At 56.8% G+C, this 22,565-nt stretch overlaps 1 protein-coding gene across 2 annotated transcripts in view; it reads left to right on the top strand.

Moving 5' to 3' along the window:
• CRHR1 (corticotropin releasing hormone receptor 1) overlaps window positions 1-22,023 on the top strand; it is a 51,184-nt gene extending 29,161 nt beyond the window's left edge. Inside the window, exons 3-13 of one of the 2 annotated variants that reach the window (XM_032266079.1) lie at window positions 3,051-3,170; window positions 8,196-8,281; window positions 15,363-15,469; window positions 16,237-16,357; window positions 16,553-16,706; window positions 17,021-17,081; window positions 19,380-19,452; window positions 19,693-19,778; window positions 19,937-20,072; window positions 20,230-20,271; window positions 20,818-22,023. In XM_032266079.1, coding sequence (XP_032121970.1) covers window positions 3,051-3,170; window positions 8,196-8,281; window positions 15,363-15,469; window positions 16,237-16,357; window positions 16,553-16,706; window positions 17,021-17,081; window positions 19,380-19,452; window positions 19,693-19,778; window positions 19,937-20,072; window positions 20,230-20,271; window positions 20,818-20,958 — 1,127 coding nt within the window. In that variant the 3' untranslated portion in view covers window positions 20,959-22,023. Of the gene's footprint in view, window positions 1-3,050; window positions 3,171-8,195; window positions 8,282-15,362; window positions 15,470-16,180; window positions 16,358-16,552; window positions 16,707-17,020; window positions 17,082-19,379; window positions 19,453-19,692; window positions 19,779-19,936; window positions 20,073-20,229; window positions 20,272-20,817 lie in introns of those variants that run through there. The other variant, XM_032266080.1, reaches the window with a different exon arrangement.
• The last annotated feature ends 542 nt before the right edge of the window (window positions 22,024-22,565 follow it).

Below are 22,565 nucleotides of genomic sequence, written 5' to 3'. Positions count from 1 at the left end.
TTGCAGCCTCTCCCCCGCTTTCTTCCCGTCTCACACTGACTTTCAATTCCTTCCAGGATTTTCTGGGCCCTTAACGTAAAGGTCGCGTCCGCTGCTGTGTCTCCAGCGCCCCCTCCACGCTTCCTTATGAGCCGCGGGGTCCAGGAGGGAGAGGGAGGCGCGGTGCTGCTGGTGAACTGGAGTCACCGAGACTGGGCGCAGCTCTAGGCTCGAGAGGCAGCTGCCCAGATCGGTGCCAGCTGTGCAGCTGTGGGCAGCGCCCTGAGCTGGCATCAAAAGGCGAGCATTGAAAATCCACTCCCGCCTCAGTATCTCTGGGTACTGATTGTCTTGGAATAAGCCATTTGACCGCTTTGGACTCAGTTTTCTTATCTGTAAAACAGAATTAACACCCACGGTGGCATGGGAGGTGGCTGGGCACCGTACCATGGAGGAGGGGCAAATGGCTTCTGACCTGCCCACCCCTTGAGGGTCTCCACATCCCGGGCCAGCTGTGGACAGGGTCAGGCCTTTGGTGAGAGCCCTTAGAGCTCCCAGCAGAGGCCGGTGCAGGTCCTCCAGGCCCGGAGGCTCATCCTGAGTGGCCCACTTCTGCCTTGGCTCTGGCCTGGTCCTGGCTGCGACTGGTGCCCAGTCCTTCCCTGCCCTTGGTGCCTTCCAAAAGCAGATCTGGGGGACTGGCAGGGGAAAGGAAGAAGGGAGGGCAGGTGCCAAACTGACAGAGAGGGTGTGTTCTGTACATTCATTCCATATGTGCCACATGGAGCATCCCGTTTAAGCCTAGCTCACTAGATTCTGTGGATGAATGGGTGAGGAGTGAATGAGCAAGCTAGGAAGGTACAATGGTGCCGTTAAATAAGGTGGCATATGTCATCCGCCTGACATTGCACATGGTCAGCCCTCAGCAAACGCTGCTCCCTTCCTGCTGCCCCCTTAACCGTCCCTCACCCTCTGTGATTGACTCACACTGTGGTGTAATGGAAAGAGCACTAGATTTAGAGTCCAAAATTCCTGCCTATGAGTCTTGGTTCTTTCACCCATTGACCTGTGACCTTGGAAAAGTCACCTAACTTCCCTGGGCCTCAATTTGTTCATCTATAAAAAGGAAATAATGACATTGCCGGATGTATGACGATCAAACAAAATAGATGAAGAAGAACTTTGAAACATCAGGGCATGGCTCCTAATACGCTCCTCCCCTCTCCACAGCCACATGCCCCCGCTCTACCCCCATCCCCTGGCTCAGCAGTGTCAGCAGGATCCAGGACAGGTTAAAAAACCAACCTGGCACGCCCTTGCCGCGGATGGCCCTGCTTTGTCACCTCAGCTTCCACCGCTGCTCTGTGATGACATTCACAGTCTCTGCTGTGGCCTAGCACCTGGGCTTGGCCCTCTCCAGCCGGCTGGCCCGAAGTCACCTCGTGTCCATTAAGCCCCAATCCAGATTTCTTTCTCTTTCAATTAAGCCACTTGGCCTGAAGGCCTCTGCCCCTTGAGTCCTGATTTGCACAAATGCCCTATGAATAGCTTTGATTAGAAAGGAAAGCCAGCATTTGGTACAAGTGCTGCTCGGCACTGCCCTGAGTCCAGCAGGGAAAGGCAGCCAATTTAACCCAGCACTGCTTCCTGAGAGATTGGGGACAAGCTAATTTGGGGAGGAGATGGCAGGCAGGCCCCAGCCAGGGCTTGGCAGCTGCTAAAGCCTCAGCCCAAGCCTGAAGAGGCTGCCCCAACCCACACGCGTTCATGGTTCATGGCCCTCTCTGGCTTGTCTGTCCACTCTTGTACCAATTCTAGGTTATTAACCTGGGGACCCTGGGGCTCAAAAGGACTGGTGTGCCAGCCTCACTCAGAGGGAGGCGCTAAAAGGCAGAGAAAGAAGGGGCAGCCTCAGGGGGATGATAGGACTGTGCCAGCCCCCACCTCTTGGAGGCCATATCCCCCTCCCCTCCTGAAGTGTCACTGGGGCCTCAACTCTGCCCCAACATCATACATCATACACCTCTCCTCTCTCCTTGTCTCTGTCTGTCTCTCTCTCCCCCACCCCCTCCAAAAAGCAAATATTTAGAAGGGGACTTTGACATCCTCTTTCTGGTTCGGGTTTTTATATCTCCTTGAGTCACAGACCCCTTTGAGAATCTAATGAAAGCCATGGGCCCCTTTCCCTGTTAACATGAATGTATACACCAATATTTTCATTACGTTCAAGGTCTCTGGGAACTGTTGAGGTTTCTAGTGGGCTGAGATTAATAATTTCTGATCTGGTTCAACCACTATTTTGTTATAGAGGAAGATAATACACTAAGGCTCAGAGAGGGCAAATGACTCGCCTACAGTCACACAGCAGATTAGTGGCACAGCCCATTCTGAAGCTGTTGGGCCAGACTCCCAGCTCAGTGCCCTTTCCACCCCCCCAGTTGGCGTCTCCCTCGTTTCCCCTCCATAGCTCACTTCTCCATCAGTCGTGTCTTAGGGCCCGGCACAGAACAAAGTACACACGATGTATGGTCAGTCAGCATGGTTAGCGGGCCAGCTGGAGGAAGGACCAGCTTCATTTGGCTGGTTCTTCCCGGCAGGGCCAGGGTAGAGGGTTTGATTGCAGAGACATGTGAAGGGCTGGATCAGTGGTTGGTTGGGCCTCTTCCAGAGTGTTCCTGTGACATTTCAGAGCTCCAGGCTGTCACCCTGTGAGGGGCCAAAAGAAGTGTCCTCAGGCTACAGAGCAGGGGACCTGAAGCATGCCCAGGCTTCCTCTAAATGCCAGGACCTTCACTTTTAACACCACCTCCAGCCATCTCTGTTCCTCCTCTGCTCTGGAACCCATGCTGGCTCCCTAGTACCATAGCCTCAGATTCAGATTTCTTCCCCTGATGTCTCCTCTGCATAGGATGAGCTCATTTCTGCACTGAGGTCATTGCTGTCATCCTGTCCCTAGTTGGTGTGTGAATGGGAACCATTGGGGAGGTGGGCAGGACTCTGGAACGTACTCTACCTGCCTGGGGCCTTGGCCGGGGATCTTGCTGTGCCTCACCAGCCGTCTCTGTCCCCAGGACTGCAGTGCAACGCATCCGTGGACCTCATTGGCACCTGCTGGCCCCGCAGCCCTGCAGGGCAGCTAGTGGTTCGGCCCTGCCCTGCCTTTTTCTACGGTGTCCGCTACAACACCACAAGTAAGGAAGAAGTTGGAGGGTGGGCCATCTGCTGGGAGGTGGGACAGGATGGGGAGAGCTTGGAGGTGGGGGAAGTGAGGATGATGATGACAGTAACAGTAATACCTCTTGTGGGGATAGCCCCCATTTTCCAGAGGTCAGCGCTGTATTCTCCCGGGTGTTCTGTTCTCATTACTGGTGATTCTCACAAGACCCCTGCAAGACACTGTCACGCCTTCCATAAGGCCCCCGGGGCTCAGGGAGGTTAGGAAGCTTGCCCCGTCACCAGCTGGTGAAGGGTGAAAATGGAATTTGCATCCACGTCTGTCTGGCACTTTCTTCTGCCGTTAAACTTCACGTTAGCCTGTTTGAGCCTACCGTAATACCATGAGGCAGGGCAGAAGTCATCAGAGCCCCAGCTGTGTGGATAAGAACCCTGAGTCGAGAGGTTCTGAGGCTACCCCAGGCCCTCCAGCAAGGAGGCAGGGGACGCAGAGTTTTAGACGCACAGGCAGAGGCTCGACTCCGTAGGTGGGGTGGGGACAGGATGGGATGGACCCAGGGTCCATCGGATACTTGATCCTCATGTAAACACCTGGCTCCCCGGAGGCCTGGAACCCCCACGGCCAGGCTTTGCAGCTCCCTGCTATTCCACTTGCCACTCTCAGAATTAATTTGCTCTCCCCTGTCAATGACTCAGGTCCCTGCTTATCAAGAGAGCAACAGCTGTGGGCCAGGGGCCCTAACCTACCCAAGGGGAGGGTGGGGTCCAGATCCCTGCAATTGGGGCCCCCTGTGTACACCCTTGAATCCTGGTGGTCTTGAACTCAGAACCCCAAGAGGGCACAGGGTGACCACAGACACCATGTAGTTTACTCCAAGACTCACTGTGTGACCGCCCAGCACATTTTTTACCCTTGTGGCCCTCCAGCCCCTCATCTGCAGATGGAGAGGGCTGGATGGCTTGGCTTCTAAGATGTCTTCCAGCTCAAAACTCCAAATTCTTTTCCTGCCCTCTTTCCTCTACCAGATGGATTAAGGGGGTTAAGGTTGGGGGCCACCTTAAAGGAATGGGGAGACCCAGCCAGGGAGTGACTCCCCAAGGAGTGACCTGGGAGGCCAGGGCAGGGCAGGAGGCTGGGGCAGCCAGATCAAGCAGCCACATGTGTCTGTACCATGTCCTGGCCAGGGGAGGGACCCGGGAGAGGGAGAAGAGACGCTGGGAGCGGCATGGGGACCCAGGGGAGGAGGTGCAGAAAGGAAGAAGAGGAGAAGGGCCTCTTGGCCAGGTCAGTCCAAGGGGTGCACAGTTGGCCAGCCCCCAATATAGTCAGGCCCATTTTATAATAAAGAAATTGGGGCACAGAGAGGCTAATAACCTATCAGAGGTCACAGAGCCTGGAGACAGGGTCACAACCCAGAGATGAGAGCTCTCATGATGCTGGGGACTGAGTCCTTCCAGAGCCCCTAGGAAGGAGGCATCATCTGTGCATGAGAGGGACTTCCAGGAGGAGGCATCAGTTCCCATCATTTCCACTGCCAGATTGATTCTTGCGTCTGGCCCTTCCTGCCCTCATTCCCCAGTGCCACCACCCAGCCTCAGGTTTCAGATCTGAGTCAGTCACTCCCTCACTTGAAATCCATCCTTCTGTGGCCTCTAAGGTCAAGCCCAAGCTCCTGGGTGGGGCCTGCCAAGCACTCTGTGGTCATGGCCCTGTCGCCCTTTGCAGCCAGCCCTGGTCACCCCCCATGAGCTCCCTCTACCCCCGTTCCAAAGGCTTACTTGACATGCCCCAAATAAGCATTTTAACCTCAGGGCCTGGGCGCACACTTCTCCACTTACCAGTCTTGCCTGAAGTGGTAGCCAGGAGTCCTAGCTTCTCATTCCCGCTGCATCTGCAGCTGGCTAAGGAGCCCTTTTACAGGCCCCCTCCGGGCCTCAGATTCTCCACCTGCAGAATGGGTGGGAGGGTTGGGTGTGGTACTCTCTAGGCTCCCCTACGCTTCCCTCTGTGATCCCAGGAAAGAGCTGGGGTGATGGCCCCTTGACATGGGGGGTCTGTCAGGGTCTGTCAGGGCAGGGCTGGAAGACCCCTTTCCAGGTGCCCCTGGCGCCAGATGAGGCGGAGCACGCCCAGGCAATCAGTTGCAAGTGGGTGCCCAGAGCTGCACCTCATCATTAGGCACTAATTAATCCATTTACTGATGAGTTGCTGCCAGGACTTCTAGGCCTTCTCCTTAATGCCCTCCCTCCTGCTGCATCTCATCTTCAAAGGGATGGGAAGCATTTCCAAAAATATCCATTTTCCCGTGATTCTTCGGGAGGACTGCTCAGCTCAGCAATTAAAGACAAGGAGGTCGCATCTTCCCTGGCAACCGCTCCCCGCTTGTTGGGCCTGCTTGCTTTCGGATCAGCTCTTTTCTCCCCATCAAAGCCTGCTCCCTCTGGGTGGCACGGCCTTGGGCAGGACTCCTGGCTCTCCCCCACATGCCAAGGGGGTAAGGGTGTCGAGCAAAGGGGGCACCTCCCACAACATCCACTGGTACTCTTTGATGGGGACAAGTGACACGTTCTGAGTCTTGTAAGGTTATATAAATATAGCTCCAAGACAATAATAATAAAAATAACAGCCAACATCACATGCCAGGTGCAGTTCCAGGCACCTTGTGCATGTTAACTAAAAATACTCAACTCTTGAAGTAGGAGCCACAATTCAGACGTCTAACTTACAGAGGAGGACGCGGACATGTTTCGGGATATGCCCAAGGTCACACAGTTAGTAGAAGGTAGTGCCAGGATTTGACCCTAGGCTGCCCGGGTCCAGGGCCCACACTTAGCACTACTCCATGCTGCCTCTTAACTCAAGAACCACTCATCTCGTCCCACTGTCCCGGGCCCCTTCCAACCAGATCTCTGTCCCCAAGCCACCTTCCTTGGAGGTATTTCGGAGCAACCTCTGGTCCCGGGACTTCCCAGCCATGGCAGAGACGATGGTTCCCCTGGTTCCTCGCCTCCGCCTCGCCTCAGGCCTCTGTGAAAACTCAGCGGCTGAGCCTCAGCCCTCCGGTAACTCATCCCTCATTTGGCAATTAAGAGAAAGTCAGCAGCCTCTTCACCAACTCTGCTCAAAGGCCCAAGGCTCCCCGAGACTGCGGTCCACTGACACGGAAGAGCTTTAAAAATCCATTTAGTTGCTGCAGTTGAACACCTCCTCAGCAGAGGGACCAGGGAGGAGAGTGGAGCCAGAGAGGAGAGGCCACGTCTACCTTGCAGCCCTGGAGGCCAGGACAGCCTCCCTGTCATCACCTTCTTGCCTGGATGCTGCCAGCAGAGAGGCGTCTCCCAGGCTAGATGGTCCCTTGGGGATCAGCCAGTCTAGCTCCTCCTTTTATAAATGAGAAGGGAGGTTCCCGAGGTCACTCATGCAGCACAGCAGCAGCTGAGCTGGCCCCAGGGCCGCAGCCTCTAGACCCTCACAGGGTTCTGCCCCATGGGGCTCTAGACTCAAGCACCCAGACTTCGGCAGCTTGGAAGCCACAGGAAGGCCTGAGGTAAGGGAGGCTCCAGTGGCAATGCTTAGGGCTTCATTTCTCTGCCAAGCAGTTCTGCCTGGAGTCAGAGCCAGAATTAACTCAAGGAAGCATGTTTAGAGCTACTGATGCCAGAGCCGGGTACAGGGTGGGGTGGGGCGACCTCTGCCAGCAGAGAAGATGAGATGGAATTTAGAACTCGCTCTGTCCCTTCCCAGCTGGGTTTCCGGACCCCGGAGCTCAAGCCTGGTAGGCAGGAAGGAGGGTGAGGAACATGTTGGGCAGCTCTGCCTATCCCAGGACCCTAAAGCCTGGGTGTCAGTTCAGCTCACAGGGCTCCTCCCCATCTCCTTAGAAGGTGACAGGTTCTGGGCCGCTGTCCAGGCTGGTGGCTGCATGAACCCCCATATGTCTCCTGCCTTCTTCCTTGAGTGACATGGGCCTGGCTAGGAGCAGCTGTGGCAGACTTGAGTGACGAGATCTCCTCACACATACCTGTCATCTGTCATTTTTTGTTGAAAAGACCTCCACCATGGATGTTCCCCCCGACACAACCTTCCAACAGAGGCCCACTGTGGGGAAGTACTGTCCTGGGGACCTTCCCAAGACCTGCCCCGTGAACTTTGAGCCCCCATGGGCAACACAGCCAGTAAGGACCTCCCACGGCCACATCTATCAGATGGCTCGACCATGAGAAGCCCGTCATGTCACCTGCCACCTGAGCTGTCACCGCATACCCTTCCACCACTCATGCCCAGCCTTGTGAGAATTGCCTCATGTGGTCTCACCATTTTTTGCTGTCTTACAAGATTCCCAAATAGGAGATTTCTCAGGAAAGCACCTACCTGGTCATCCGCCACCACATAAGGACTTGCAAGGAAACAGCCCAGGGAGCTGGACAAGCCTGTCCCCAGGCCAATGCTGTGGGCAAGATAGTGCCAGCTTGGGTGGGCAGAGCCATGGCCCACAGGTGGGAATCAGGGGAGCCACCAACCCCTGCTGGAGGCCAATGAGTAGAAAGAGGGAGGAAGGGCCAGGCACGGTGGCTCACACCTGTAAACCAAGCACTTTGGGAGGCCAAGGCAGGCAGATCACCTGAGGTCAGGAGTTCAAGACCAGCCTGACCAACATGGAGAAACCCCATCTGTACTAAAAATACAAAAATTAGCTGGGCGTGGTGGTGCATGCCTATAATCCCAGCCACTCGGGAGGCTGAGGCAGTAGAATCAGTTGTGGTGAGCCGAGATTGCACCATTGCCCTCCAGCCTGAGCAACAAGAGCAAAACTCTGTCTCAAAAAAAAAAAAAAGCGTCAGGAAGATGGGGGCGGGGTGAGGAAGTTCCTTTCCGCAGCTTCACTCCACACAGCCCCCACCCAGCAGGTGCCTGTGCTGGCCTATATGGATGCAGAGAAGGCTGGCCATCTACAGATCCCCCTATTCATCCATCTGGGCCAGGATGGTCAGACAGGGGCTCGGACTGCTCTGCCATCGCTGCTTCTCTCTTCCTTTTCCAGACAATGGCTACCGGGAGTGCCTGGCCAACGGCAGCTGGGCCGCCCGCGTGAATTACTCCGAGTGCCAGGAGATCCTCAATGAGGAGGTGAGGCTGAGCCAAGCGAGGCTGCCCATATGGAGGAGGGTCCAGGGTCTCTGGCAGAGTTTTGTGCCTGCTACTTGGAGTCAGGGAGCCAGAGGCTAATGTCAAGGCCCTGTTGTAGCAAAGCCGACTGGGGAGCTGGAGCCATTGGCTTGGAAATGGCCCATGAGCCATTGAGAGTGAGCTGGGCCAGTCGGGCATTGGGCAGGCTCTGATGGCGATGAGACGGGTCCTTGTTCCTTCCTTCTCCTTGTGCTCATTGGGCAGCTGCTTGCACTGGGCATGGGACTGTCCTGGGGGTGCAAAGGGAGGCCAGACTCGGTCACAGGAGTCCCACCCTTTTCCACCACTTGAGCCTGAGCAATACATCCAGTTCCAGCCATGGGGCTGTATGGGAACCAGGGACGGGGTGTAGGCAGCAGTGCAGGTCAAAAAAGCCCTTGGAAAATCTTTTAAAATGTTAAATGTTTTTGAGTAGATGTTGCTTACACGGAATTCAGAAGGTACAAATGGGAATATAGTGTCCCCTCCCACCCCGTCCCCAGCCACTGGATTCCCTGCCAGAGGCAACTGTTTTGCCAATTTCACTAATGTTCTTCCAGAGACATTCTCTACATATACGAGTAATTATATATAGGTATTATTTTTTGTTTTTACTTGAATGTTGCATATTAGTCTACGCCTTGCTTTCTTCATATAATCATCTGTCTTGGAGATGGTTCCACATCAGTACATAAAGAGCATCTTCATTCTTTCTGCATTTGCATAATATCACAAAATATACCACAATTTATTTTAACCAGTCTTTATTCCTAGTCTTCGGTTATTACAAATGGTGCTGCAATGAATAATCTTTGAAGGGTGACATTTGGCAGAGACACAAATATGTCTGTCCTGAAGCTGCTGCTGCCCTCAGCCTCTCCCACTCCCTCTCCTTTCCCACCCGACGCTTTCTCCCTGGGTGCTGAGGAAGGCAGGGGTCAAAGGGCAGAAAAGGGGACACCCCAGGCTGTTTGAGGACCCGGACTTCTGAGTGTGGAAGAGACACACCAATCTAGGCAGCCACAAGAACCCATCACCTAAAGATCAGAGCTGGAAGGGAACTTGGAGACTCTTCCTCCCATGTTGAGGTTCCCAGACCTGCCTGGTTATAAGAATCACCCAGAGGCAGATCACCTGAGGTCAGGAGTTGGAGACCAGCCTGGCCAACATGGTGAAATCTCGTCTCTACTAAAAATACAGAATTAGCCGGGTGTGGTGGTGGGTGCCTGTAAAGGCAGGAGAATCGCTGGAACCTGAGAGGCGGAGGTTGTAGTGAGCCAAGATTATGCCACTGCACTCCAGCCTAGGAGACAGAGCAAGACTCTGTCAAAAAAAAGAAAAAAGAAATCGCCCCAGGGCACTTGCCCAAATACAGGCTCCAGGGCCACACCCAACACCTAAGAAACACACTGTCCAAGGAGGACCTGGGAATCTGTGTCTTTAATGAGTGCCCCCAGGGAGCCTTCTGATGGGGCAAAAGCCAGAAACTCTAATCTAGTGTAACCTGTTCACATTACAGAAGAGGAGACTGGGGACCAGAAAAGGGGAATGAGTAACACAAGGTCATTCGGCCACAGTGAGTCAGAGCCTAGAACCCCGGGCTTTGAAGCTCAGGCTCTGCTTTGCCCACTGCCGGGTATCTGGTGTGAAACAAAGTTAACAGAGAAAGAATCACTTTCCTCCACCTGTAGCTCCCACCCCAGCCCGCACGCTTTGGTTACCCCCACTCCTGGCTTCCTGGCCTCAAGTCACTGAGCTAACTCGGGACTCTGCTATCTCTTTCCAGATGCTGCAGATAGGTCAGTGCCTAGCGTAAACAAATGATGAGTTCTTCCATGGTGCTGCTCTGGCAGGGCGGGGGCTGCCTGGATCTCAGATCCCATAGGCCAGACCCTTGGGTGGCACTCAAGGCTGGGGTGGGTTGGTTGGGCCCCTGATGATCTGACCTGAGCAGAGAAAGCCTGCAGCTTGCTAAGACCCCACACAGAAAGTCCACCTGGAAAGCCCTGGGATTGGGAGGAGGGCTCCTCCTGGACCAGGGGAAGGAAGTGGAGTTCCAGTTTAGGAGACTTAGTTGGGCCAGAGGAGATGGCCTTGGCTGGAGGACAGGAGTGGGCAAGACCGTTCAGGGATGTGGGACCCATAGCCTGGCACACAGTAGAGGAGGTGGGAGGATAGGAAAGCGAGTCAGTGCTGTCGGCGGCTCAGGACCATACACCATGCCAGAAAGAGATGGCGGGGAGGAGACCCGTCTGTCACCGCTGGTCCCGGCCTCACACCCGGCACTCCACCCTCCTGAGGATCAGAGTGGGGTCTTCGTGGGTCACCCGTCTCTGCTGCTCTAATGTAAGCCCCCTTCTTTCAGTTGGCTGATGGAGACACCCAGCAGCCCCCATTTTCCCCAACACCCTTCAGAGACCCAAGGGCAGTAGGTTAGCCACCCTCAGCCTGCCCTGCAACACCCACCCCTGCCAGGACAGGGGTCTCTCCCTCTCTCCAGCAGCAGGGTTAGGACCAGGAAGAGGGTGAGGAGCCCGCTCTCATCAGCCCCTCTTTGCATTGCAGTGGGAACAGCATGGACCTTCGGGGTTGGGTTTCAATGGGAACCTGCTGCGTGACCTGAGCAGGCTACTTAACCTCACCAAGTTCCCTAATATGACAGCCAGGAATTCAGATCTCTGCCTCCTGGAGATGGGAGGGTGGTGTTGGCCTGTCTTGGTGTATGGGGGACGTTCCATTCACCTGCTGCTCCCCATCCCTCATCTCCCCTGTGAGGTCAGGGAAGGTCCTAGTGTATACTTGGGGGAGAGACCCGCCCCCACCAGCCCACCACTGCCTGGCTCTGCCACCTCTTTCCCCAGCAGCCCCTGCTGGCCTGGTGCCTAGCACGCTGAGTAATCAATTAATTTAATTAGTGAAAATGCCATCCCCTTCTGCCAGCCCCCAGCCTCGCCAGACCCCTCCCGGAACTGCAGGGAAAAGTATCCAATGAATTGAGTGGCAGGTTTCTCAGCTCTGGACTTGGACTAAGCCCTAATTAAGCTCCAGCGCCCTGGGGGATTGCAGATAATGGATTCACAGAAGCCTGTCTGTGAAACGGGACTTGCGAGGGCACCCCAAGGCCAGACACCGCAGGAGATCTGCCCAAAGCTGGCACCACCAGGGACAGGCCCCCAACTGGAGAGCCTGTTGCATGCATGGCTAGCCCGGGGATGGCACTGAGCCCCCAGTACCACCCTACATGTCCCCCCACCCAGTATCAGCACCTTCCCCCTCCACTATGTTCTCTCCCTTCCCCACCGTCCGACTCTCCCCCTCCCTGGCACTTGCACACACCCCATCCCCTTTCCCCACGCTCTGCTGAGCACAGGAGCCGGGCTCAGGCACAGCCTGGGAGACCACACCTTGGTGGGACATGAAACGGATTCTGGGGTCTGGGTTTGTAGGCTAAGGTTCACTGCTCACCGTGTGGGGAGAGGCAAGCGGTGGTTGGACCAGGGCTTCTGAACTGTGCAGGTGCTTTTTCCTGAAACAAAGCTCCGATTCTGCGGGCCTGGGGTAGGCCATACCGCCACTCTCCTCACCGTCACTGCAAGCGTCTCCGCGTGCCATTGCTGGGCCAGGGCCCTTCGAGAGTCGAGGGGCTGGAGTGAGTGCCTGCTGTGGGGCAAGAGGAGTAGCTCTGGAAGCCTCGGTGGAGAGGAGGTGCCAGAATGGAGGGAGCACCCGGGGGAACTTGGGAGGGAGCTCTCATTGCTACTGTCCCAGCAAGGCATCAGGACGGGTCTGGCACTGCAGCGCCTGGGACAAGGTGGTGTCCTGCAGAGAGTCCAGGGCACTAATTGCTTATTCAATTTGGGTCACTGAGGGTACAGCGGAGTGGGCTCTGTGGAGTGCCATGCTGTGCCACCCTCCTTAGGGTAGGGTGCCTGCTGGTCTTAGGTCTCCAGACTGGATGGAGATGGAGTGCTGGTCAGGGCCCCAGGGGTGGCTGTGTCCTTTGGACATCCCAGCTGCTTTGCTGTCATCGTGGCCGTCGGTCAGGGTGTCACTGGCTGTCCCTGGGGGTGCTGCTGACTCTCCAGGCGTCACTGGCCACCTCTCAGGGTGTTCCTGGGAGTCTCTTAAGGCCTTGCTGTCTCTTTAGATAATGCCGGCCAGAGCTCTGGTTGTTACTGGAGATTTCTCAGTGTCGCTGGCTTCTGTCTGGGTGTCGCAGGATGTATGTCTCAGAGTATCGGCAGCCATCTATCAGGCTGTCTCTCCAGCTGTCTTCTCAGGCTGCTTCTCAGGTTGCGTCATGCTGATGTGGCCGATGAGAGACAGGGCTTGAACCCGGCCCAGGGAGTCGCGCAGAGTCTTCGTCCCCCAGGAGTGGTTTGGCCGATTCTCCCTCTCAGGCTCTGTGGAGAGAAGCCCTCGTGGGCACCATCCTCCTGACGGGAGGTCCCCTGAGGCTCCTGGGCCCAGAATGGAGCAAGACCAACCCAGAGGGTGCCTCTGCTTTCAATTCCTGCTTGTCCCCCAAGAAATGTCCCAGGGGGCTGGGTGCAATGGCGCACACCTGTAATCCCCACACTTTGGGAGACAGAGGCGGGCGGATTGCCTGAGCTCAGGAGTGTGAGACCAGCCTGGGCAACATGGTGAAACCCCATCTCTACCAAAAATACAGAAATTAAGCCGGGGTGGTAGCGCATGCGTGTGATTCCAGCTGCTCGGGAGGCTGAGGCAGGAGAATCACTTGAACCCAGGAGGCAGAGGCTGCAGTAAGCCAAGATCCCACCACTCCAGCCTGGGTGACAGAGCGAGACTCCATTCCCCTCCCCCAAAAAAAGAAATGTCCCAGGGAAACAGGGGAAAGAGAGATTTCAACGCCAGGCAGACTCAGGTTCTAGATACATGGCGTGGCCAAGTATTCAGCCTCTTCCACGGGAAGAACGGGGATGAGAGGGGCAGTCTCCAAGGGCAGCTGTGGGAAAGAAAAGCAGTGGCATCTGCAGAACTCCTGGCACAGGGCTCATCATACAGCAGGTGCTTAATAGATGACTCCTCCCCACTCCATCCCCAAGGGCTTGGTGTGGCCTGACTCAGGAGTGAGGTAGGGCCCTGGCAGGTGACAGTGAAGGGTCTCCCTGCATGCTGTTCTCATCCCGCCCAGCCTGGGCCTGTGAATGAGGCTGGGTGTCGTGCCATGCTCGGCTCCACGCATGCTGTCATTACCCAGGGGCTTCTCAGCATGGATTTGTGGGAAATTTAATAAAAGGATATTAAATACCAGCTCCAGACAGCCTGTGATATGTGCATATATTCCACAGCCTCTGGACTGGGACCTCTGCCGCCAGGCGCTTAGAGATCCTCCCCGCTTGCATGGGTGGGTGATAGGTACCCTCCCCTCGCTTCCCCTGTCTGTCTCTCTCTCTCTCCTGCCTTCGTTCACATCTCCCTGGATCCCAGCCTTTTGAAGGCTGGAGTTGCTAATGTGATTTCCTGCCATGTTCCAGGAAGCCTCTGCCTGGAAACCAGCTCCTAGAACAGTTTCTATAGGAGCCTCTGGAGCTGAGAGGTTCCCCAGTGAGGATGCCCCTTTAGAAGGGCCTTAGCGGCCTAGCAGAGCTGGGCATAGGGCCTTGGCTCCTCCTGGGATGCCTGGTAGATAGGGCTGGACTTGGTCTCTGGTTTCGTGGGTTCTGTAATTCTGACAGGAAGGCTCGTGAAGGGCCAGGAGCTCCTTGGTGGCTCTGAGAGGATGATGCGGGCCGTTGTGAGCTCACCGCTTCTGGGCGCTTGCACGTTACCCATTTCTGTGCCTCGTCATCTGTCAGCCCCGCCCCAGAGCCCGGAAATGGGGAGGAAGGGAGGTCCTGCCAGGGACCCATCCCTTCTCAAAGCCACCTGCTATCCAACACCCATCCCTCCTTCCTTCACTCACACACCGCTTCGGAGGTCTACTACGTATCAAGCTCTGAGTTTCCAGGCCCTGCTTGCTTCTTGGGACCTGTAAGAGTGTGGGTGGGGGCTTTGCTGTTGGGCAGGTGTCTGCAGAGAGCTGGGCATGGGGACTGGCCAGTGCCGTCTGATGGGCTGGGGACCTGGTTCAGCCTTCACATCTTGCCAGTTCGCACATGCAAGCAGGAGGTGGTTTTGACATTGCTCAACCTCCAGGGCATCTGCAAAGCCTCTGTGCTGTTCACCTACAAAATAAAGCCCAGATGCCCTTCCTGCTCCCCACGGGGTTGCCCTGGCGGTTTAAGACGATGACAGATTTGAAAGTCCTCTGTTAAGTGGGAAGGCTTCATCACTCTTGGAACTTAAGATTGCTGGAAAGAGGAGGGCAGTGACCTCCACCGGTATATTTAATTCATTCAGAAATAAACCGAGGAATGTGTTCCAGGCCCAGGAGAGGATCGGCTGACTCTGCACAGATCCCGCTGGGCCAGGGATGGGGAAGGCCCTGGGAAGTGAGTTATGGAGCCTAAAGAGACTTTTCTGTGGTTTCTGCTGATTTCTAAGCAGCTGCCTGGCCCCTCGTCGCTCACAGGAGCAGGCTGCGTAGCAGCAGGAGGGGTTTAGGGGTGCCGAGAAGATGGTGACTCGGTTCAGAAATGGGTGGTGAAGAGAAATCCCGGGAGAACGGCGTCTCTGCAGCTGAGAGGTCCACCTGGTGTTCCGACCGGCGGAAGCATGGGCAGATGCGGGTGTGAGGGCACCCCTGTGAGCTGGCCACGTGCACTCGTGCGCATGGAGGGGAGTCCATGTGGACTGGGGAATCCTGCGTGATGTGGAGATTCAATTCAACACAACACGCAGTAGTGAACAGAGCACAGGATTCAGGGACAGACAGAGCGTCAAACTGGATGGCTTTGCTCTGATGTGAAGCGTGACCAGCAGCAGGCACTCAGGAAGTGGGGGGTGGCCCTTGAGATCATGCCCGACTCCATCCCAGCCACCCCCAGGCGATGTCCTCACACAGTGGCTCACACCCAGTGGGCGCAAGGGCTGAGCTGTGCAGGAGCCTCACCTCTGCCCCTCTCTCCTGCTGCAGAAAAAGAGCAAGGTGCACTACCACGTTGCAGTCATCATCAACTACCTGGGCCACTGTATCTCCCTGTTGGCCCTCCTGGTGGCCTTTGTCCTCTTTCTGCGGCTCAGGTGAGAAGACCCCAGCAGTGCCTCCTCCTGTCCTCTGGCCCTAGAGCAGGAGCAGGGTGGAGAAGTGAGAGACGGGAGCAGCTCTGGGTCGGGTGGGGGTTTCTGGGAGGGGATGCAGGGGCTGGCTTATCCAGGAGGCTCAGGTCTCTGGGAACCTCTGGCAGAGCCGCTCTTCCCCCTCCCCAATAGCTGCTAGAATGGTGGGGAGGGACAAAGTTGGTCTTGTGTCACCCACTCCCAGGCCAGGCTGCTCCCACTGGGGTGACCAGGCAGATGGAGCCCTAGAGGTGGAGGCTCCATGGAGTGGTGCCCCCTTTTCAGGTTCAAAGGTGCCTGGGCCCCAGCGCTACTGCCAAGGATGCAGGTGGCAGAGCTGGGGATGGGGACCGGTGGGATCAGGAGCCGAGCATCAGGGCTGGAGGCTGGGAGGAGGGCTAACCCCTGTGACTGTCCGTCCTGGAATGGCAGGGAGTGGAAGGCACCCCCAGGGGAAGCAGGCATCCCCAGGAAGCCAGCTGCCCTGGTCCATGGAGCACAGGCTGCATGACAGGCTCTGCGTGGGGCTTACATCTGGGTGGGCTGCAGGCAGGAAGGGCTCCATGGGGCATCAGGAGAGCCTTGCTGCCACCTCCCTGTGTCACTTGGACAGTCGGCCTCACCCTGTGCCTCAGTTTCCTCATGTACACCTCTGGGCGAGGGTGATGCAGACAGCCTGCCCCTCATCCTCTCTCCTGTCACTCTGTCACCTGCCTGCCCTGCTGTGCCAGGAGCATCCGGTGCCTGAGAAACATTATCCACTGGAACCTCATCTCCGCCTTCATCCTGCGCAACGCCACCTGGTTCGTGGTCCAGCTCACCATGAGCCCCGAGGTCCAGCAAAGCAACGTGGTATGTCCTGGCGGGGACGTGGGGAGCAGGCCCGGCTAAGCCCAGGTCAGAGGTGGGCCTGCCCTGCAGAGGAAGGGCCCACAGAACAGGAGTGGGACCCCAGGTGTGCCCCGTCCTGCCAGGGGGAGGCCCAGGTCCAGGGCTTGGTGCTGCCCCTGCCCCCATCATCATCTCCGGTTGGGGGTGGGGTGGCAGGTCTGGTGCAGGTTGGTGACAGCTGCCTACAACTACTTCCACGTGACCAACTTCTTCTGGATGTTCGGTGAGGGCTGCTACCTGCACACAGCCGTCGTGCTCACCTACTCCACCGAGCGGCTGCGAAAGTGGGTGTTCATCTGCATCGGCTGGGGTGAGCTGCGCAGCACCCTCCCTCAAGGCCTGGGCAGTGACGGCCGCTGGGCTGCCCTCCCTCGCCCAGACTCAGGCCAGCGGGCTGGGGGGCCTGAGGGATACAGGCCTTGTTCAGGTGGTGGGGTGCGCGTCATAGCCCTCTGCTCCTCTTGGGGGTGGTGGGCAGTAGGAGCACCTTGAAGAAGGCTTGTGAGTTTGAGATCCACCCTGGGTAGCCCCAGGGCCCCTGGAGCCTGGGCTGCACTGGGGTCCTCCAGGCCTGCACCTCCCAGCCCCTGATGAGGGCTCTGTAACAGCCCATCTCTCCCCCAGGTGTGCCCTTCCCCATCATTGTGGCCTGGGCCATTGGGAAGCTGTACTACGACAATGAGAAGTAAGTCACCTCCTTTCACTTCCTGACCCCAAGGTTTAGGCTCCCAGCCCAGCTTGGTGACAGTCCCCAAGGGCCTTGGGTCATGCCGGCTTTCCTGTCAGGACCATGGTTTTCTGCATCTATAAAGGGAGGGATTTGTGGGCTGGACTCAATCAGAGGGTCCCTGCCTGTGCTCTGCCTAGGTGGGGCTGGATAGGCAGGACCCAGCCTCCTCTGTCTGCTTCACGGTAAGCAGCCTGGAGCCAGACTGCCCAGGTTCATAATCATGGCTCCATCATTAAATAGCTGTGTGACCTTGCACTGATAACTGCGGTGTGCCTCAGTTTCCTCATCTGTAAAATGGAAGTGCTATTGCCTCAAAGGGCTATTGTGGGGTGATATGAGTTAATCTGTATTAAGCATTTAGAATAGTTCCTGGCACATAGAGCAAATGATGTATGAATGTGTTCTATTTGTATTAAGATGTCTTAATAAAAGATTTCTGCGAATTTAATAGAAATGGACCCAGATAATCTCAGAGGCTCCTTCCAGCTCTGAAGTTCTTTGGTTCCTTGTGAAACGGACTCAGATGTTTTCAATTGTGCCTGAAAACTTGATTTCTGCTGCAGTAGTTCTCAATCTTGCTCACATTAAAATCACCTGGGATGCTTCAAAAAGTGCCAGTGCCCAGGTTCCGCCCCCAGAGAGTTGGGTGTAATTGGTCTGGGGTGTGGCCTGCCACCCAGAATTCTTGAAAACTGCCCAGGTGATTCTAAGGTGCAGCTAAAATTGAAAACCACTGAGAGAGAGGGGGGCAGAAAAGATGGACATGGATAGCAGTGGAGCCCCAGGATCTTCTTTGCCAAACAAAGTGTTTCCAGGAACCTGTCTGACCTGGAATCCAAGTGGCCTCCATCACAGTGACAAGCCCTCTCCTCCCTCATGGAGGGAACCACTGGGCTGGAGGAGGAGCCTGGAAGAGTATCTTGTATGTTTATGAGGGTGACTCCTTCCTGACTCAGGCCCGGCTGGCTCTCACTGCATTTGCACAGCCAGAAAGGTGGGGGCCCAGCCTGGATGGAAGGCCTGGGTCCCAGAGCAGGAGCACTGTAAATCCCGAGTGGCGGTGCCCGCAGATGTGTACGAGTACAGGAGGTGGTGGGGAAACTGGTTTCAAAAAATGCTTGGGGCCAGGTAAGGTGGCTCACGCCTATAATCCCAACAGTTTGGGAGGCCAAGCGGGCAGATCACTTGAGGTCAGGAGTTCCAGACCAGCCTTGTCAACATGGTGAAACCCCACATCTACTTAAAAAAAAATACATAAATTAGCAGGGTGTGCTGTTGCGTGCCTGTAGTCCCCCAGCTACTCGGGAGGCTGAGGTAGGAGAATCTCTTGAACTCAGGAGGCAGAGGTTACAGTGAGCTGAGACTGCACCACTACACTCCAGCTTGGGCAACAGAGCGAGACTCCACAACTCTCAAAAAACAAAGCAAAACAAAAACGGTTTGAGCTAAAAGAGAAAGGGGGTCTGAGCGGCTCTGAAGCTCCACCTGGTGGTGAGAATTCAACACTGCAACAGAGAGGATCTGGGACTGGACTGGCCCTCAGAAGCTGTGTTTGGCTGGCATGGTGTTTTCTGAAAACTTCATTTTGTAGCCAATCTTTAAAAGTCCCAAGGTTTTATTTACATATCTCAATTTCTGGCTTTTGAGATCTAGCCACTGGGGGTTCATACCCACGAGGACTTACGGGCTTCCAGTTTGTCTGGTCCCCAGGCCTCCCTGGAGCTTGCTGGAGGGACTCTCGGGAAAAAAGCAAAGCGATTACCTCCTGCAGCAGGTGGAAGCTGTGCACGTGTTCCTCTCAAGGTCGTTTAGGCTGCGATTAGACAGATTCAGGCCGAGATTGTGAACTGCTGGGTGCCCACTGGGTGACAGGTGTGGTGCCACTCCCACCAGCAGCCCCCCAGAGGCCATGCTGGGCCTCAGCCACAGCTAGGGGACTGTGAGAGGGAGCTGAAGATGCAGGCTGTGTGGGGCCGATGCCCATTCCCGGCCACTCAGTCTTTCCCACTGTCCCCCTCCTGCCCCGGTGCTTGCTTCCAACTTTGCATGTCATCACAGAGGATGCTGTCCATTCTGCAGATGGGACAACTGAGGCATGGCAGTGGAATCAAGTGACTTGACCTTCTGCCAGGGTTGGAATGTCTACCTCCTGGCCTCCAGCCCCAGTCCTGTCCTGGCCAAGCACTGTCCCTCCCCATGCCACTGAGGCGGACACAAATGACCCCTCCTCCCTTTTCCGCTGTGGCCTTCTAGGTGCTGGTTTGGCAAAAGGCCTGGGGTGTACACCGACTACATCTACCAGGGCCCCATGATCTTGGTCCTGCTGGTAAGAACCTGGGTAGGGGCGGGAAACGGAGCCCAGTGGGGAGGGGCAATCAGTGCTAACTGTGAACGGAAAGGACCCCTCTGCCTAGAGGTGGGGGCCATGCAAATAGGGGGCATGGGCTGGGGATGTGCAGGTGCTCATGAGGAGGAGGGAGAACAGCAGGAGCACTGAGGCAAGAGTTGAGAAGGCTGCGTTCCAGCCTCTTGCACACTCCGGCCCACTGGTGTGCTCAACTTGCAGATCAATTTCATCTTCCTTTTCAACATTGTCCGCATCCTCATGACCAAGCTCCGGGCGTCCACCACATCTGAGACCATTCAGTACAGGTAACCGGGTACCACCTCCCCCAGGCCTGGCAGTTCTTCCTGATGAAACCCTGCTCCCCATGCCTCTCACATGCCAGAGGCCTGCCACTCCCTCCCCTGACCCGGCTCTGTCCTGGGGTGGGCTGTGACTCCGAGCCTCCCCACCTGCCCCACCGCAGGAAGGCTGTGAAGGCCACTCTGGTGCTGCTGCCCCTCCTGGGCATCACCTACATGCTGTTCTTCGTCAATCCCGGGGAGGATGAGGTATCCCGTGTCGTCTTCATCTACTTCAACTCCTTCCTGGAGTCCTTCCAGGTACAGCCCTGGAGGGCCACATTGGTGACTCCTTGGGTGGGGATTCTCCCAACCAGGGGCCTGGAGGGCAGGAGGCCAGGGAGAAGCAAGGGGCAGCCCAGAGGCTGGGTGGGCGACACCTGCAGGCAGGCTTTGACGCCTCCTCTCTCCTCCCCAGGGCTTCTTTGTGTCTGTGTTCTACTGTTTCCTCAACAGTGAGGTGAGGACCACGGGGACCTGCCTCGGGGCTCAGGGTGGCGAAGCCTGTTGGAGCCGGAGATTTTCTAGAGCCTTCTGCTCCCCTCCCAGGACTGGCTCTCTTTTCCCTGCTCCTCCTAGGGGGATGCTGCTGGGAGCCCCAGGCCGGCCCCTCCCACCTGTCCACTCCCACAAGACAGCCCCTCCTTTGCTCTCAGAGACAGCTGGCACCGGTCCCAAAGCCAGGGCTCCAGCCTCCTTGATGAGCCTGTGAGAACCAGGAAGTGCGGAGCCCTGGGCAGAGGATGCGTGTGGGTTGAGGGTAGGGAGCCTTCAGGGCAAAGGCCATATGGCGCCTTCGTGTGAGTTGGAAAAGAAAACCCCTTCTCCAGTGCACTTTAGAAACCTGTTCCGACAAACATGCATAGCAGCCGTGTTAAGGGTGTGAGTGTTGCCCCTCCTGAGGACCTCCGTGTACTCAGCTCACCTGCACAGCTGCCTGTGACAGCCCAGAGGAGGGGGGGTCCTGAGCCCCAGGCTGATGTTGTGCTCTTCCCTGTGCCCACAGGTCCGCTCTGCCATCCGGAAGAGGTGGCACCGGTGGCAGGACAAGCACTCAATCCGTGCCCGGGTAGCTCGCGCCATGTCCATCCCCACCTCCCCCACCCGAGTCAGCTTTCACAGCATCAAGCAGTCCACGGCAGTCTGAGCTGGCAGGCTGCGGAGCAGCTCCCCAAGAGCTGCGGCTGGGGGCATGACAACCAGGCTCCTGGACCGCCCTGTCTGTGGAGGCGACCTGTTAGATCTCATGCCCACTACCCCAGGAGCAGCTGGCACTGACGGCCTGGGGGTTCCACTCTCCCCCTGCAGCTGTGCAGCACTCTAGCTCATGAGTGGAAAGTCATCTACAGGACTGTGTCGGGCCCAGGGCCTCTGGCTTCCCTGCCCGATCCTCCCTGGAGAAGGGACATGGGAATGAATGGACATGCGGCGCTGGACACCCACAGCAGCACGCGTGTCCCTCCAAGGCTGTCTTCTCCCAGAGCACAAGAAGACCAGCCTACAGGGGCCTGGGGCTGCCCTCGGCATCTGTGGGCAGGCTGTTCGCTGCCCCAGCGCATCATGGGCAACTCATGACAGCCTCTGACTCACCATGATGATGCCTCTGAACCTCGGCAATGCCTTCCGACACCACTGGGAACCAAGGGCCCTTGCTCAGGAACCCTGGAGATAGAAGTCAGGTGTCATCGTCAGACATGGGGCCACAGCACTAGAGTCACCCTCCAGGCCTCCAGAGCCTCACTGGCACTGTGGCACTGCCACCAGCAATGCCCTGCCTCACTGCCTTCACCCTGAACATTTACTACCCTGCAGGCCAGGCCAGCTTCCCCTCACTTAACCCTCACCCCACAACCATCACCCCCTGCCCCTGGGTTTCCTCTTTTGTGAGTAGATGGGAGCTGAAAGGGTCAGAGTGGCCTGTGAGCAAGAGCCAGGCATGTCTGAGCCCCGGCTTCTGGGCCAGAGCTTGTGGCCCCGGATGGCCTCTGGGGCAGGACCACTAGCTAAGCAAGCGAGGAGAAGGCCCTTGCCTGAGTGGCTCTTGGGACAGCATGCTGCTTACACTCCAGGTGTGACTGGCCCAGCACCCACTGAGCTGCCCATGTCCGGAGGGACTGGACAGCCAGAGCAGGGTTCGGGGGGCACTAGAAGATGAGGGTGTCGGCTGTGAGGTGGGTGGCTGGTATAAATAATATTTATCTTTTCAACCAGCGTTTGTGAAGCCTGGACTCCACGGGGGCTGGATGGAGAGGGTGTGTCACAGAAGTGGGGCCATTTCCCACCTTCCAGGGGCTGCTGTGCTGCTGGGAACCCTGCCCCGCTCTAACCCCAGCACGCATGGTGCCAGGAGAGCCCCTGAAGGCTGGAGAAGGGTGAGGGCAGGAGGGAGCACTTCGAGGAGCAGGTGGCTCTGGCCAGGGCCCGCTTAGTTAGGGACAGCTCACTGTGAGGAGGTGAATTGGAGGGAGAGGAGGGATAGCATGGGTGAGGGGAAAGAACAGCTGGAACAAAGGACACAAGTGTGTCCCAGCCCCAGGCAGGAGCTGAGCTGAGAAGCGGGAAGTGGAGTTAGGACGCTGGACGCTGGACAGGCCATGAACGTAGCTGTCTCCACTTGCACCCCGCAAGAGGCCATGCCCGAGACCCTGATCTTTCTTGTGTGAACTTGAGGGAAGGGGAATACAGGGAGAGCGACAGGGAGTGAAGCCAGGCAAGGAAGGCAGGGCAAAGGTGGGGGCTGAAGGCGGACACAGT

Source organism: Sapajus apella, unplaced genomic scaffold (genome assembly GCF_009761245.1).
Source record: "Sapajus apella isolate SASKATOON/1434 unplaced genomic scaffold, GSC_monkey_1.0 scaffold153, whole genome shotgun sequence".
In the NCBI taxonomy this organism is placed as follows: domain Eukaryota; kingdom Metazoa; phylum Chordata; class Mammalia; order Primates; family Cebidae; genus Sapajus; species Sapajus apella.
This window is presented reverse-complemented; position numbering and strand designations above follow the sequence as displayed.